General features: G+C 38.5%; 1 protein-coding gene across 10 annotated transcripts in view; it reads right to left on the reverse strand.

The window, feature by feature from the left end:
* Positions 1–1,635: 1,635 nt before the first annotated feature.
* Positions 1,636–18,068, reverse strand: part of SLC8A1 (solute carrier family 8 member A1) — a 379,277-nt gene continuing 362,844 nt past the window's right edge. For all 10 annotated transcript variants that reach the window (XM_064572154.1, XM_064572153.1, XM_064572151.1 and 7 more), the window contains one exon: positions 1,636–17,803. In XM_064572154.1, coding sequence (XP_064428224.1) covers positions 17,427–17,803 — 377 coding nt within the window. In that variant the 3' untranslated portion in view covers positions 1,636–17,426. The remainder of the gene's footprint in view (positions 17,804–18,068) is intronic.

Genomic DNA, 18,068 nt, shown 5'->3' on the forward strand with positions numbered 1-18,068 from the left:
GTATTTTAAAAGATAGCAGTTTGAACAAAACTATAGGAATCAAAATTTTTATTTACAAATAGTTGAATATATTTTGTAAATGGCTAGTTCTTGCTAACTGCACAAATTAAATGTCCCTGGTACACATAGTCTGTCAGCCTTCTATGCAACACTGTTAGACCTTGGAGTTAACTTACACGAGATGATTAGGTGAGAAGATTAGATGGTAATTTCTATCCAGTCACGACAGTGCTTGAAAGGGAACATGTTAATGCCTTCCATGTTAGACAATGTTAGACAAGGTCATTCACGTTGGTGCCTTTCATTTAAAAGGATTAGCTGAAATTCCCAAAAGTGATTCATTGCAGTGTAAGAATTATAGGGAAGACTGATATATGTGCCCTTGAATGTTGGAATGCTAATCAGTATTATGCAGGTAATCCAAGTTACTGTACCTTTCATTCCCGAGGTGTCCATGTATTACACTGGTTTAAAGAGTATTTTCCTTGGCCCTCAGGAATACAAAACATTGATTTTCAAAAGATAGAGGATGATAGGGTGAGCGTTTCTTATAATTACATTCATAATGAAAGAAATGAACCTACATTTTCATTAAACAATGCTCTTTGGCAGAAGACTATAAATAACCTCCCCTTTTACTTTTCATTTAGAACATTTTCCCTCTTGGTAGTATCAGGGGGTGTGGTCACTTGTTCACTACTGTAAGTTAATAGGAAAACACCACAGATACAAAAATATTTAAGTTTAGCACTTATTTTTGAAAGTTGAATTCAAAATATATCGATTCATTGATACTAGAGAAGATATCTTACACAGGCATTTTTAACAGTGTTGCTTAAGATTATAATTTTAACAATATGGTCGGCAAGGAGGATATGAGAGTACCTTTATTCCCCACTACATGTTATCATTAACATACACTGAACGAATCCACTGGAATCTTTTTATACATAGTGTTTCCTACAAAATGAGTAATAGATGATGCATTTACCTTAATATCTGTGTGCATGTAGTTGCGTGTGTTTGTGCGTGTGTACTCAGAATGGCAAGTTTAGAGATAACATTCATTGGCATTAAGAATAAAACCCGAAAAACTCAAGTATCCAAATGTATTACTGCCATCCACCACTCAGGAATTTCTAAGTGCAGTGAAGTTACTTTATAAATAGCTTTAGACATGTGAACATTTTCAGGATCAACTAGAGGAGTATTAGGATTGCTTATTTCATTTTTCAGGGTAAAATCACCTCCTCTCCATTTTTAATCTCTCCTTCCCACTCTCCCCCTCTCTGTCTTTGAAGGTTATTTGTAATGGGTCCTTTAAACTGCACATACAAGATGTGAACAAGTGGTTTTTCCTTTTTTTGCCCTGTGCAGGTGATTTGTGATTACCTCCTCAGGAGAGGTGGTTTCTTACCCAATGGTCTGCCACTTTTTTCTTTATGGATTGCCTGTTCTGCCTCAGGATGAGTTCGGTTTACTATAGAAGTCTTTACCAGGCTTATTCAGTGGGAACGACTTGCCATCAGTAACCATCAAAGGCAAGAGAAAAGTTCTAAATTAGGTTCCTGCCTAAATCCTCTTTTCTCATTGGCCCCTCTTTAGAATACTTGCAGTGGTACAGAGCAGAGCATATATACAGTATGGACAATAGTCTAGTTCCTTTCCTTGCCCTTGTCTGGGAAGCTACCAATGTCTTCTCAGCGTGAGCTTACTACTGTCTACAAAAATTAATGGATGAAACCCAGGAAAGTCCCATTGTAATAAGTTGTGCCAACAATTATTATGGCTTATTGGAATAGTGAATTGCACCACTGACCTAGGAAAATCACCGAGAATGGCCCTGAAAGGCAAAACTGTTGGGAGATGAAAACAATTCTCTGTTACCTTCTAATATCAAGGCCTTTTGGATGTGCCTCATGAGTAAGAGTCTTTAGAGCATATAACTTTTCCCCCTACTCTTTCTGAAAGAAATTTTTATTCCAGGTTTTTTTTCGAGGTTTTAGGACTCGAGCCAATAACACAAACCATGGGTTGTGGACTAAAGCAAAGCCACCACTGTAACTTTGCCCTGGGTTTAAGAGTGTAAAAATAACACAATAGACTCTCAAGTTCTGGAAGAAGGTCAAGGCCCTCTGGAGAGGCTGAATCCCAGGCAATCTGATTCAGTGTGGCCGCCCCCCCCCCCCCCAAAGGTGTGCTTCCCATTACCAACGTCTTGACATTGGTGATTATTCTAGAAAGCATCCTCTTAGACTTTAACTTTTAGTAAAAGAATATGTAAATGGATACTATACAATTGTGGAGATGGAGGAAGGAGGGACTGCTTTAGCCGGAGCTATTTGGTGATCAGGTATGAAAGAGAAATAGGATAATGGGGAAAGAGCCAATGAGGAAATATTCTTGGAGACAGAACACAGACACTCAAATGCTCAAATTTTGACCAGCAACAGGAGAGGAGCACATATTTTTAGAGAAGCAGGCAGAACACATTATGATGTATCAGTTATTCTTTTTCAGTAATTCCTGAAAAAGCAGTCATTCCAAAATATCTGACAAACTGACTCCTTTGAAGGGAGGCCTGGAGTGAATGACAGTTATAGAATTCTCCAGAATATCATGGTTAAGCCTCCATTTTAGGCTGCCTTTTGTACACTTTGAATTACTTTTCTGGATCCCTCAAAAAGGGGGGCAAAATGTATATGGATGTTTTAAGTACCTATACGTGTGATCTTTACAGGTGAGATTTTAGGAAACATACACACATGTACACACACAATAACAATCTTAAGTTCTATTTTGCAAGACCTCTTTGCAAGACCTGACTATAAACGAAGTCACTTGCTGACTCTCCACTCCATTCCTGCACCAATTCAAATGACAGAGCCTAGAAAGGAGCTCCTGAGGGACTTGGGATGGTGTCTACACTGTCTGTGGTTTCCGGGTTTGATAAGCCATACTGACCTTTGGACCTATCTTCTAAACCAAAACTCACTCATAACCAGTAGTCATTTTAGGTTAATCAGTTTACACCCAGTCTTTAAACCAGTAGAATGTGTCATTAAGTATAACTTAGTACTGGTACATGGTGGTGTAGCATTAAGGCAAATGGTCCAGAGCTCGTCAATCAAGAGAAAAGTGTCCAAGGTCATTCTAGGGGCCCTGGGCCAGTCAAACAAAGCAGATTAGTTGTTGGTTTTTTGAAAGAACTAGAAAAGTTGATTAGAAATCTCTCTGGAGAGCCTGCCTGAAACTCAGTTATGCCAGGAAAGAATATTTGTAAGGAATAATTTGCCTCCAAATTATACTTTAAGTCCAAACAGTGAACATTTCTGTCCATATATCAGAATGTTTTGGGCCCACATGGAACTTGCCATTTTAGCTTTTAAGCTTTTTCCTCTGAGGAAGCAGAGTTTATTGGCAACATTAACTTTCCTGGACCTCTCAGAGCATTGTTCAGTAGCTCTCAAACTTGAATATGCACCAGAATCATCCTTAAGGGCTTGTCAGAGGCCACATTGCTGGGCCCACTTCTAGAATTTGATTCATAGGTCTGGGCTGGGGTACCTGGTAAGACCAGAGAATTTACATAAATAACAAATTTCAAGGTTTTTGCTGATACTGCTTTGTTGGGGACCAAATGTTAAGAATCACTGCAGTAGCTTATTCTAAAACACACTGTAGTTACCCAAATCACCTTAATGTGCTCCCAGGACAAAGCTTTTCCACGTGGAAGGTGAAGGTCGGTATTAGATCCCCCACCCCCCACAAGACATTTTTATAATGTAGGTAAGGGACAGATTCAATAGATGCTAATTTAATATTAGAGAAAGAGAGGTTCAGCAGTTTAAGTGCAAACCTTTAAGTAAAATGTGCATCAAACTTGTGCTCTAACCTATGACCTGCCTCTGAAGGGAATATTTTTCCATACCATTAAATTTGAGTCTCTAAAAGGCTTTTTTTTTTTTTTTTTTTGAGAAGGGGCAGAGGGAGAGAAAGAATCTTTTTTTTATTTTATTTTTTAAAGATTTTATTTATTTATTTGTGAGAGAGAGAATGAGAGAGAGCACATGAGAGGGGGGAGGGTCAGAGGGAGAAGCAGGCTCCCTGCCGAGCAGGGAGCCCGACGCGGGACTCGATCCAGGGACTCCGGGATCATGACCTGAGCCGAAGGCAGTCGCTTAACCAACTGAACCACCCAGGCGCCCGAGAGAAAGAATCTTAAGCAGGCTCCACCCCAGCACGGAGCATGACATGGGGCTTGATCTCACAACCCTGAGATCATTACCTGAGCCAAAATCAAGAGTTGAATGCTCAACTGACTGAGCTAGCCAGGCCGCCTTTGAAAGGCTTTGTAGGCGACTTTACAGTTTCCCTGCAGAGGGTATTATTTTAGTAATAGCATTAAGGTTCTCTCTTGCCACACAGGTGATATTCTCCCTATTACCTCAAGGTGATTAACATAATAGTAAAGTTTGTTCACAGCTTCTTCACTAAGCACAAAGTTTTGTTGATTTTTTTTTTCTAGTAAAATCTTTTTTAAAGTATATCAAATGTAAGGACCTACCTACATGAGTAAAGAGAGGGCAAGAACGTCAGAGAAATTCAGTTGATGAGGAATTAAGTTGAACAAACTGTCAGCGCACGTAGAGACTGCCATTTGTTTGACAGGTGGAGCTGGGTCAGTTCAAGAGACCGGATTGGTACAAGGACTTGAGGGGGAAGAGACATGAGGGTCTGAATGAGCAGGTGCCTATGCATAAGGGAGTCTCAATCTATTCACAGCTTCTCTGCCTTACACTAAGCACCTACCACTGATTGACAGAGCCACTTAGATGGCTTAAGGCAGTCATCTTTAGAAAATGCTTATGGTGCAGATTTGTTTAAAAAAAAGACAGAAAATCCTACCTTTCCAATTTAGGATCTCCTGATCAAACGTGAAATAGGGGTCAAAGTCAATATGAGGGACTTATCAAAATATAAAAATACCATGCCTACTGCAACTGAACAGCAGCTCTATATAAAGATTAGTAATGAGAAGGAAAAAATCATTCTCTCCCTAGGTGGAAGTCATAGACATTAATATAGTTACAGAAAAATATTACCTATTTTTTTTCTCTCAACAGGGAGGTTCATGAGATCACTTTATCTGTTACAGTGCTGGGAACGTTTGTTTACCTTTCCCCCTGACAAATTTGGCCCCCTCAGTGCTAATAAAGCTGGAATATATGACTGTTATGATGTTGAAATGGTTTTGCCATTTCTAATGACATTCTAACTGGGATTCCTTCAAGAGAAAGCTTACGTTTATTCCACTAAGACATTTTTTTGTTTATATAAGCAGAGTTCACCATGGTTGCTTTTTCTTTTCCCCATGGCAATGCCTACATTCTCTTGCTATATTTTCTCCAACTGTGTGTAATTTCAGATTGCTAATGAGGCAGTTGCACTATGGGCAAACCAGATGATTGCTAGGGGTGGGATTTAAGTCTTTAAAAGCTTTTTGAGTGGTCATTTTCTCTGTAACAAGGGAGGCTTGAGAAAGAGTTGAATTTGGAGCAAATAAAATTCCTTTTTCATCTTCCTTTACAGTCTTTTAATATCTTTCTCTCTGGTCAACACATATCCTGTTTGTATTCACTTACTTTAGTATAAAATAACTGCTGTCAGTCTCTCTCCTAAAAGGTTGTCATTGAGTACAAAGAATGAAAAGTAAGTGGAATTATTATGGGAAATTATGTGAACTTAAAGTTTACATTTAGAAGGATAGTGGATTCAGCCTTATAAAGGTCACTAATGTGGAATCCATTCCAATCTCATTAAATTTTCTATTGTAAGTTTACCCCAAAGGGAGAAACTTTTCACTCCCTCTTTGGGAAGGGAAATTTTTTTCTAGCAACTCACAAGAATTATTTCAAAATAAACCTTTAAATTCCCATCAGACTTAATGTTTTATTGGCTTGACACTTGTAATCAAGTATTATGAGGAGAAACTGATTCACAGTGGAAAGCACCTTCATCCATACCCAGTGGATGATAACAGGGAACCACAGATTATGTAGGGCTTGATGTGTTCTGGGAAAGCAAGCTAAAGGTAAAGTCCCTCCTTTAATGATGAGGGAATTCAAGTTCAGAAAGAGCCGAAGATTCATAACCCTCTGAAACAAATACTAATTTTCAAAAGAGGAGAGCCTTTGGGTCTCTTCTCTGATGACTATTTGATTTTGAAATGAAGAGAACCTTGTGTATTCAGATGTGGGGACTGAAGTCTCTTCTAGTTGGCTGTTAAAATATGACAGCTGGAGTTGTAACTGAAATATAGCCAGATGCCTCAAAGTCAAAAGAGCAATAGGCAGAGTAAAGAAAATCCAGTGATGTCTTAGTATCAACACCCAATAGAAAAAAATTCAGGAATGGGGAGACAAATGATCTTTGTAATCAGCTTTTTTCAACTGGAAATGTGAAAGACCATAGGTCAACTTCACACAGAGTTTGGCTCATTGTAGACTCAGGATCTGTTAGTTGAGTCTGAAATCATTTATCTCATTGGTGAAAGATTATGAAGTTAAGAAAATTAGTATTTCTATTTCTATTAAAGAAAAGCTTCTTGAAAGATTTCAGAATGGCTCCATTAAGCAGCCTGAAATTGGTAAAATGTCTCCAACAAAATGGAAGGTTAATTTGAGTGCTACATGGCCTCTTCTTAACTGAATTCAGGACTAGTGTTAATTTTCTTTCTTTCTTTTTAAAAATATTTAATTTATTTTTTGACAGAGAAACAGTGAGACAGTGAGAGAGGGAACACAAGCAGGGGGAGTGGGAGAGGGAGAAGCAGACTTTCCACCGAGCAGGGAGCCCGATGCGGGGCTCGATCCCAGAACCCTGGGATCATGACCTGAGCCGAAGGCAGACGCTTAACTATTGAGCCACCCAGGCGCCCCTAGTGTTAATTTTCTTAAAACTACTTTGTCTTGAATTCTTCATATCTTCTCAGGGTGCCTAATACAATACTTTGCACACAATAAATGCTTGAGGTTTGTAGAATTGTAGGATTGAAAAAAATAGACTCTGCCATTTGATTTAAAAATTGTTTCACAGCCTTGACTATATAGATGTTTGTTTTGTTTTTTTTTTTTAAAGTTTTGACTGGATATAAAGTGAATCAACAATTCTGGAAGACATATTTGCTAAGTTGACTAATTTTCTGCCCTCTTTGGTTTAACTTTTGATTTTTTTTTTCTCAGGTAATTTGCCATTTGATATTTATCTAGCCCCAGTATCCAGATCTGAATTTTAATTGATTAGCACCGTCCAAACACACTCTGCATCTCTCAACCCTTATTGATTTGTGAGGACCAGGCAGGAAGATAAAGTGACATTTAAGATCCTAGTGTCAAAGCAATTTCTGACTTTTGATTAGGAGTTGGAAATGTTTCCTCAAATACTTTATAAAGATCCTCTGAATGGTCTCCACTTCTGTACAAAACTTGTGAGTCAACCAGTGAGGCAGCTGTCATTTCTTTCTTGTTTCTTTGTATTAGAAGCTAAGGAAAGGCTGTTTCTCCTGGGAGAATTAGGAAATAAAAGGCAAAGTCTGGAGCTATGTTAGTATCCTCCCACAGAATAAGTGTGGGGAAATACTCCACTGGGAACCATGACAGATAAAAACTTACAAGGAAGAACAAAACATCAAGAGAGCCTGTCAGAAGCTCTGCCCTCCCCTTTAACCCAGAAGCCTGTGCCGAACCTTTTTCATTGTCTTCGAATGTTATTAAATATCTTGTCTGTTTTAAAGGGACCCAAACCAGTTCTGGTTTCTCTCAAGTTCTAAAGAGGTATGATTCCTAAATAGCAACAAAACTATTATTTTCATCTTACTAATGAAACGAGCTCTAGAGTTGGAGGGTTAGAGTACTGGCCAGGAAGAAAAAATACAAGATTGCACTCCTTTAAGTTTAGACTCCTTGCTAGGTCCAATCCACTTGGCTATGCTGCTTTCTTAGTGTTTTTGAAAATTGGGTCCATGGCAACCAGTTTGAAAAGACCAGTTCATTCTCCAGCCAGGCAACAAGTATCTGATTGAGCTGTATGACTCTGGAAAGATTTGCATCAAACAAAACAGCCTGGCTCAGAGCAGAGAGGAATCACTGTAGGTAATATTCACATGAAGTGAAAAGAATACTCTGGCATTGTTCTAATGTTCACAGACCATATCCATAATGGGGGTGAGCAAGGGTGGTGGTCAGACTCGAGAACTAGTATTGGTCCCATCTATTTTGTCTAGTTCCTGACCCCATCTAGTAACTGAATGGTGATATGACTTAGGACATTGATAGTGATTTCTCTCCCCTTCCCAACTGCTTGTTTGCCTCTAAATACTGTATGAATGGGATGCAGGGAGAGCAAGGGTTGGGCACTGATGTTACTAAATCCCATGTCTCAATAATTAACATACATTTTCCTTATGGCTTTGCAAAAAATGTGATCTTGACTTCAGAATTGGCATTTAAAAGCATCCCTCTTGGTGTTTAAAGTTTCAAAATTTAAGTAAAAGTTTCAAGGTGATAAGCAGATTTAGTCCATTTTGAAAGTGAGCACAACCCTTTTCTTTTGGCTTTCCCATCACCTACAGTTGTTTCTGAAAGCTGTGCCACAGGGATTAAGAGTCAGGAATATGCAAAGGGGCACAGAAGAAGGGTTGTGGATGCAACCCTACTGTTCACAGCTTCTTTGGGTGCTAGACTCTTTTTTTCAACAAAATGAAACCAGTGGTTGGAGAACTTCCCAATCCATTTTGATGAGAAAGAGACTCATTTTTTAAAAAGTAAATCTATGCAGATCTGTGAGGACAACCTGAGACTATCAAGAATATTTTAAGCCACATGCATACATTACCACAGTATCATCTGTCTCAAAGAAGACTTGAAGTGTCAAATTTCCGAAGGGATTACTAATGGCAGCACAATCCTTGTTGTTCTTAAGAACTTTAGGTTACAACTTCAAAGATAATATTTTCTTAGAAAATGTAACAATAACAGAGCTAATAAAGGACTTTCAGTTTTTGCATGATGTTATCCTTTACTTAGATCCAATGCCACAAAAATTTTGTTGAAATAGCAATAAGATAAAGTCCTTCCAGTATTTCTAATAGTCAGAGTCCCAAACGAGGTCCAATATGTAATGAAGCAGTTGGTTAAATAGGCTCCAATGACCTGACATCAATATTACTACCCCTCTCTCTACTCACTCCTCACCCTGACTGGACCCCTTGGAGAAATTTCATTACTCCTTAGTTGAAAGGGTTAGTTTGCCTATTAATAAGATCTTGGAGGGAAAATGCTAGGCACCACACAACCAGTGTATATGAAAGTTGAGGGTTGCTTCAGTGAAAATATCTAAGGTAAATTATAGCTAGTGGAGAATCTGTGGTGGTAAATGATTAGGATTTTATGGCAGAAGTGGGTAGGAGTCTCATTCCTTTGTTCCTGTTGTGCCAAAACACATTTCTAGAAAATGTCAAGTGATGTATGGGAGCCTGCCTGCTCAGTGCTATGTTGCCAGGGAAAATACAAAATCTCAGCCTTTTAGTCCCCCAGGATTTGACCTAGACGAGCATAATTTTTTTCAAGAGCGGTTTTCAACACCCTCCAAATAACAGAGGGTAATTGGAAAAGTCAGGGGGGTGCCCTAATTGATCCTAAAGACTTTCTATCAGAAATGCTTGCTAAATGAAGGGAAGAAAAATGATTTTTTTTTCTTTGAAAGATCTACTTATGTTTTTAGAAGGATCCATATAATTAATATTCTAGGCAGTTTTCAAACAACTTTGAATTTGCATCTTTCACAAAAAAGAAAATCAGGAATGTGTTTCCTTCTGTATTTCTCTCCCTTTTTTCATTTATAAAAGACATGTGATAAAAGGAATACTTAACCTGACATGACCTTTTAGGGTAATCTTAGACATCCAAAAATGTAGTTCAAGTTATTTGACATACATTGTCTGTTTTTGTATTTATGTATGTATCTCTGTGCCCTAGGAAAAGATGGGATAGAGGAGATTTAATGCAGAAACTGTGTCTAATTCTTATTAAAAAAATCTTCAAACTACCATTTCAAATACTTTTTGTTTTTATACTCATTAAAATGGTAACCTCTGGTAGAAAAAAAGAGGTCAAAACAGCCCTTCTATTTGCTTTGCATGAAAAGGCCAGTGTTTAAGAAGCCTTTTAACTACTGGTAGGTCTTTTTTGGGCTTTATTGTTTATTTGGGTTAGACTCAAGCTCAATATCCCATCTGATGATTATTTAAAATATTAAAATTCTGAAATGTTAATAACATCAAAATGGAGTCAGCCTTTTATAAATTAAATTGTCAAGTTCTAAAATTTAGAAACTTCTTGGCCTAAAAAAAAAAAGGGAAATCATTGAAGGCATTTTTATGAGACACCTGTATAGATCCAGTGTATTCCACAAAATGACTCAATAATATGGAAAAGGGCCAAAAGCATACTTTTTTGGGGGGGGTTTGCCAAAGTCAAAAGTTATGTATGCCCAGCTTTGATTTTCATATAAAAACAGATCACAAGCTGAAATTGTACTACTGTTTTTGGAAACTGGAAATTTATCTTCCTTAGGGTTAATGATATTCAAATATTTTAGACAAGAGTAATCTGTGATGAAATATTACCTCACACATTTGTGCTAAATTCTCTCATTTTTAAGTGTGTTCTGTCAAAACATAGATAATTGTCACCTAAAACACTATTTTAGCCATATTATTCACTTACACGAACATTATTAGAATGTAAAATCTTTCAAGATTTCTTCTTTGGAGCATTTTTCAAAGTTTAATGTTAAGATAAGTGTAAGAAGGTAGAGAAATGTACGTATAGAGAAAATTATTTTTCTCTGAACTGGCTAGGTCATATAACTTTTATCTTAAGTATTTATAAAGTTAATTTTTTAAGTGAAACATTTTGAAAAGCGGTTTTATATTTGGTTATTAGAATTGTTCCTTCCAATTGGAAAGAATAGGATCTTCACATGAGAAAATAGGGCCATAACAAACAGAATCACATTTTTAAGAAAGCTCTCCCTAGAGAATTGATCTCTTGTCCTACCATGTGGGTTCAAGGGGTCTAATAAAAAGTTCTGTGAATTTAAAGTGGGTTATTTCAACTTGGGAATGTAGAGAGAGGTCTTTGGAAGTCTCTGGGCCAGATCCTCCTCGGTGAATAAACAATTTCCAATATAGAGGGCTGCTAGTGTATTAAGTCCCCTGTCACCCCCAGTACATTCTTGGATTTGGCTAGGTAGATCTGTCTTTGCGGTCAACAAATTAGGGAGGGCTGGGCTGTTCATTAACTGTCAAAATCGAGTCGGTAAATTGAAGTTAGCTAATTTCTCTTTTGGTGTGTTTGCTTATTGTGAAATTTTACTATCATTTGCATATCAGGAATATAATACCCACAGATAAACATTTGACCCACTCATATTTTTTGGAGGCATGGAAGCTATACATTATGTTTTTCTATGTTTACATACTTCTTTGTAGAAACTTTCATAGGAGTTGAGTGTGAGTGTGAGTGTGTTAGGGCGGGCTCCTTAATCCTGATCCATACCTACATCTATCAATAGGATAAAAGGCGAGGTAGATGGCACTGAAGCATGAAAAATGTGATCCAGAAAGGAAAATCAATACTGCTGTAGTGGGTAGGTATAGGGTATAATCTCTCCTAAACAAACATGTAGAGATACATACCAAATGATTGTTTTCCAAGTAGAATGCCATTATATTTGTTTCTTCCTATGATAAGTTCACTTTCAGAAAAACATGCCCAGAGCACTTTATCATGAGCCTCTCTCCATTGCTGAGAGGTAATAGTGAGCATTACTAAGGGTGATGAATAGGATGGGAATAAGCATGGAAGAAATACAAATGTTTGGAATTAGGGAAAAGAAAGACTAAGATTGCTTATTTCAAAGTGAATCCCTCTCCAGATCTTTGATAAAGTTAGGACAGCATGATTCTAAAGAATGTGAGTAGGTCAAGTACTTCACTGATTACAGATAGGGTGATTCTGGGCAAGCGAGTCTTCCTTGTAAAGATATGAGTTGTGGTTTGACCTACAAAGTCCTGTTGCCTTTTGAAGTTATGAAGTAATGTTCTTTCCTACAAATACATCAAAATAGTAATATATAGAATGAGTGTTTATTTAAAGGTCCCTTAGATTAAATCAGAGGAACTTTGGCGAAAGTGAAAATTGGTAGAGCCTCTGAGGACATCTTTTTGGACATCTTGGCAGGCAGGGGGAGAAGTCATAGGAAGCTACTCACTAGTTCTTGTGGGCTGGAAAGCTGAAGTGTGCTCTCCCTTGGGAGACCTAGCTCTCAGTGGTTGTTCTTTCTATAGGACATTCTCTGCCTTGGGAGGTCATTAACCATGGCCTGATTAAGCTCCAACAATGAAATACCTAACTAGTGCAATTGTTTCCCCTCCCTATGTCCTTGTAGGTGGAATACCATCTGGACCACGGAACACTTACAATGTGTTGGGTGGAAGACAACATAGCTAGAAGTGATTGAAATGTAATATTGAAGAGCAGAAATACAGTCCATTAACAAAAATCTGTAGGTAGATCTGAATGAAAGCTAATAAATGCACTCATAGCAGCATCTTTCTTTCTCTGTAAGAAAAATATGATTGTGTGAAGCTCTTCTACATAATTCACTCGTTTATCAGTTAAAATGCTACATTTTACCAACAGCTACAATGCTTTTGCCGAGGGAATTGATTATTATAACAAAAGCTGTGAGTGCCACTTGTAAATTTGGGAGAGATTTAAGGTTGTGCATTGTCAATCATGAAACGGCCAAATGTTCTTGAAGTTACGAAACTATACTTGCTCTAAATGCAACTGCCCAAGATCAGAGACAGAAAACCAGAATCAAAAGAGACACTCTACTTCTTGAACCAGGAAACACTTTTTAAAAGAAGTCTTAAAGGGGCTGATTTACATTCTTGAGAAGGTGATGTTTTGTCGCTGTTAGAGAATGGAAGGCTTCATCATCTACGGGAGGAAATTTATTGTTTTTCTAATTGCAGATATGTGTAGAACAAACCAGTCAATCTCTATTTTGACAGATTAGGATCAGGGATCCTGGGCTGGGGAATCAACAAGGAATCTAGCCCTGTGTGGAAAAGGCAAAGTGCTTCTGTTACCTGTGAGACCACTGGGGGAAAGACGCTGTGTTAGGGATTGTCATTGTGAATGGGATCCACCTATCAGAATACCTGCAGGGTGGTTTAAAAGAACATATTTTTTTTTCTTTGAAAAACAGTTTTACTTGTTGCTTTTATTCTGTATAGAAAGCAAAGCTCTCTGAAATCTTCACTGGTGGTGGGCTTGAATCATTCATTATCTTTGAACTAAAATTAGCTTATAAGAGGTTGCGAATCATTGAGCCATGACATTTTGTTGAAGGGTAGTTAAACAGTGAAGACTACTCTGGTCATTGAATTACTGTCTTTGGTATTTAAAGAAATAAATGTTGGCTGCTCATTTTGTGTTAAACCAAAGATTGGTAACTAGGAGACATTAATTGTTGATCCAAGAAAATATTTAAATTATACCTTATTTCCTTCATATGTGAAAGCGTGCCACACATAATCATATATAGACATAATGAATTCAAAGCAAATTTTAAAAAGATGATCAAATGAATAAATTATCATTTACATGTATACAGTGGACGGATTCTATTATAAGAACTGAATCCACTGATATTAATGTAGACTTGCAAATAAGTACACAAACGAGAGGTCACTTTTTTTTTTTCACAAATGCTGATTTCTGGTGTCGCCTCTTCCTATACTATAGACTATATGATACATAAAGTCAATAACAGGTAATTAATCAGAAATTATTACAGGAAGTTCTTTTGGGAATCAAGAGGAATATAGTATATGATACTAAGTATCCCTTAGGAAACAACTAGTTACTTCTGATCAATTTCATTGGGCTTGATTTATTTGCTGTAATATTCTGCTAAAAAGTGGTCTGATGTGTAACTGTTTATAGGTTCATGTTCTGGGATGCAGAAAGGATAAAGTGGTACTAAAAGATGTAAAAAAAAAAAAAAAACAATTCGTGAAATGGAGAAACATCCAACATTTATCTCTGTACCATCAGATAGACACATATTCTCACACTCTGCTCTCTTGGGACATTAAAAAGGAAACCTTGTATGACCAAAGGATTGACATTTGCAAGTCTGAATACTGGGATCTATTTCTTTCTTTCTTTTGGATGAGGATACCAACTGCACAATAATACCTTTTTGGTCTTTATTTCTTCAAAACATGAAAACAAAAATGAAGTCAATGACAATGAGAGGAAACATTCCATACAGATTATGCTATATCACTAGTGATTAAATCAGAAACAATTAGAAACTTTATTTGTCTGTGTCAATAATGTGTACCATTTATAAGGAACGGCACAATTCGTGCACTTCCCCCCTAAAGCTGTGCACAATACACACAAAATAAAATGAAGTAATTTTACACAACTACAATTATTAACAACTCTGAACAATCAGAATCATATTTTCCCTATAACATGAAACTTGAAAAAGCAAACAAACCAAAAAGCTTTGAAATTAAAATTCAATGGTAAGAATTTCTGAAAGTCCTCTGTGAAAATTTGCTATGGGATTATCGACGTTCCAAATATGGCTAAAATTGAGTGCAAAATCTAATGTTTAAATAACCTACATCCTTGGACTATATTTACTTGGTGTTTTCTAGGCTAGCTTTCCATTTAATAAATCTTAAAAAAAAAAAAATGGGTTAGAATGTGCCCCCAAAAGACTTAGACCCACAGTGTTGGGCCATGGCCTGCTGGGGTGAGTCTCCTGGAGATATGAGGAACTGTAGACTGTGGGGTGTAGAAAAGTACTGTTGACCAACAAAGATAAAAGCTGGGGTTAATTGGACCTTTTCAGTCATCTGGATCACCAACATGATTGCCTTTCTTGGCTTACAATGGGGAGGTGTATATAGCTGCAAGATCAGCCAGGGATACATAGGATGCTTCCCCTAACCTGTGCTTTACCTCTTGGTTAAAATCTTAGATATTTGGACAACTATATTGGTACATTTTCAACATGTTTATGTTAAGAGTTTTGTAATTGTGTTTTTCCTTGCAAGATAAAACTGTTTCCATATGGCTGTGCTAACTTTTACCCATGGAAATAGCAATCACATTAGCTGTGAGCCCCCTGAGGGCAGGGATCTGGACTATCTTGTTCATGGTTTAGGCCCCAAGAGTAGCACAGTACCTGGCATATTGAGTAGTAACCAGCATTTAATTATTCAGTCACCAAATGTTTATTAAATGATGAATGATCATGATTACTGAGTAGAAAAAGAGGAAATAACTCTGAACAGCTTTTATCTCTTAAGCATCTTTGAATCAAAACAAAGGGCCAGTGGTGTCTCTGGCCTGGGATTCTTTATAGATAGAGAAGTCTCTGAGACGGGACCAACGTCTTTCCATTTTTCCTCATTATTGGATTCACTACTTTGGAATGTTGGGTTTATCCTTGCTCTTTGGTATTTTGAGATAGAAAGAGCCATTCCTTTTCCAGGGTGAAAAACCTCCCAGCGCAATCCTCCTGGGAGGCACTAATCTCATTTAATTGCTTATTCCTTAGTCATAAGTACAGAAGATGCACTTGTAAAGGCCCATTGGTCTCCCTGGCTCCTTTCCTACTCAGGAACTGCAGATACAATCAGAGGAGTCTGGGTGATGAAAGAAACAGGGCTCAAAATAGCCTTTTACATAAAAAAATAAAATGAACAAACCACTATCTACCATCTGTGCCAGACAGAGCAGAAGTGAAATAAATACTTTAGGGGCAGGGGTGTCATGGATATGGAGGCTCTCAAAGCCCGGGCACATAGAATCCAGCCACTGCTCTATACCTCTCTTCTTGGCCTTCCAGAATCAACAGGTGACTGTTTAGAGGCCTCTGGTGTATTCCGCATGGCTAATTTTCCATGAAGATACTTGGTAGTTTGCCTGCTGTCCTCTCAATAGCTTTAACTTCCCAGTGAACTGTTATTGCTTCTTAGAAATGAATGTGCAGGTCCATGAACAATAAGCCATTTTCTCCTTTTATCCCTAGTAAAATCAAACTCAGTAACAACACGAACGTTACAACTCAGGTGAAAAGGAAACTCACAAACTCACTTATGTCTTCAATGTCCAGTCAACATTGCTGAATGGGAGAACAGTATGCGCTATACTCTACTATATACAGATACGCTTATTTTGTTTTTCATCCATGCACTGTGTAACAGGTATCACAACAACATTCCCAAACAGGCACATGAAGAAGGAGCCAATGTTCAGTCATGACTGGAACAGGACTGTGCAAGCCATGGATGCTTTTGAAAATAAAACCGATGAATGATCCCAGGCAACAGCAAACATGGGACTGGGACACAGTGATGCAAATGGAAAAGGATGATATGCTTTTTGAGTGGGGTTATTCCTGTTTGCATGAGAGGTGGTGGGCAGGAGGAGGAGGTTTGGGATGGGGGCCTGGGCAGGGGGCGGTTAGCCAGGCTGGAAAACCAGAATAAGGGCCTTGCTAATCACAGTCCAGAGCTAAAGAGATAAGAAATAAATGATTTTGCATGTTCTTGGGAATCGAGGCACATTATTCCTGTACCTGTTGAACAAGAGTGCCAGGCATCGTATCTTTAAATATCCGACTGTATCTAGAACCATCACTCTTCCTGGCTGCATTCGAGCTCCCATGCTTCTTCTCAGAGGCAGCTTTACCTCTGCTCATGTTCCAGAGATAAGCATGAAATTTAGTGACCTAGTGAAGACATGCTGCTTTTCCATGCCCATATCCTTTCTTAACCCAAAATAATTTTTCAAAGTGTTTGGAGAGAGTAATTGTAATGATTTAAATTTTTACCAAAAACCCATTTGCATTTAGATTGGTCATCACCTCCCACAAGAGAAACAAAAACTTTGACCCTCCCAACAAAACGACAGAACACAAAAGTCAAACATCAGCCACCTCCCAGCCCCCACCCAAACCAAGCAGAAACAGAAAACAAAATCAAAGACTTAACGATTTATGAACCTGGAGGGAACACAGTCCTTCTAGGCTGAGCTGCACAGATGCCCCTGCCTCCACGCCTTTGTTCAATGTGACGATGCCCCTGGGAGTGGGAGGTGATGGTTTCTCACTTCGGCCCTAGCACAGTCTGCTCTTGAAGCTGGATTCCATCAGCAGGTAAAGTGAACATGACAAATGTCAGTTTCCTCTGTTCATTATACATAATATTTTATGTATATATATGTATATATATATATATAAATTTACTATATCTGATTGTTCCTTTAGAAGCCTTTTATGTGGCAGTAGGCCTCCAGGGAGGAGAAGAAAATGTACAAGAGCCATAGGAGCACAAAGAGGCAGGACGTGAGGAGCTTGGCAGTCCGGGGCCCACCCAGCTCACCTCCGATTTCCGGCCTCCTCCGATACAGCAGCACCCCCACATTGATGAAAGCAAAAATGGTGAAGAGAGTGACAGAGAAAGCTAGCGTGCCAGGGGACACTTTGAACTGTTCCCCATTGGCTGCATGGTAGATGGCCGCGATGGACCAGGCTACGCCGATCCCCAGGAAGACGTTCACCGCGTTGCTGCCGGTGACGTTCCCTATGGACGCATCTGCATACTGGTCCTGCGTGGCTGCCACTTTGCTTGCAAATGTGTCTGTGGAGGAAAAAGAAAAAAGGCGGTGACACTCGGTACTTTAAAGAGGCCCGTGGTGTGCTGGAAGGTTCAGCCACGTCCTATAGGATCCAATCCCCCCGTGGAAACCCAGTGGCCAGGAGAGGGTTTTGCTGTTCTCTGAAGTCCCGGTCCTGTGGTCAGGATGACAGGGTCGAGCCCTCAGAAATCAAAGGTTTGGTGTTGGCTGTGTTACTGACCAGATGATCTTGGTCAAGTTCTTCACCCACAAGTACCACAGTTCTTT

Source organism: Mirounga angustirostris, unplaced genomic scaffold, assembly GCF_029215605.1.
Source record: "Mirounga angustirostris isolate CCGP_5_RB_7025 unplaced genomic scaffold, mMirAng1.0.hap1 SCAF_10, whole genome shotgun sequence".
Lineage (NCBI taxonomy): Eukaryota > Metazoa > Chordata > Mammalia > Carnivora > Phocidae > Mirounga > Mirounga angustirostris.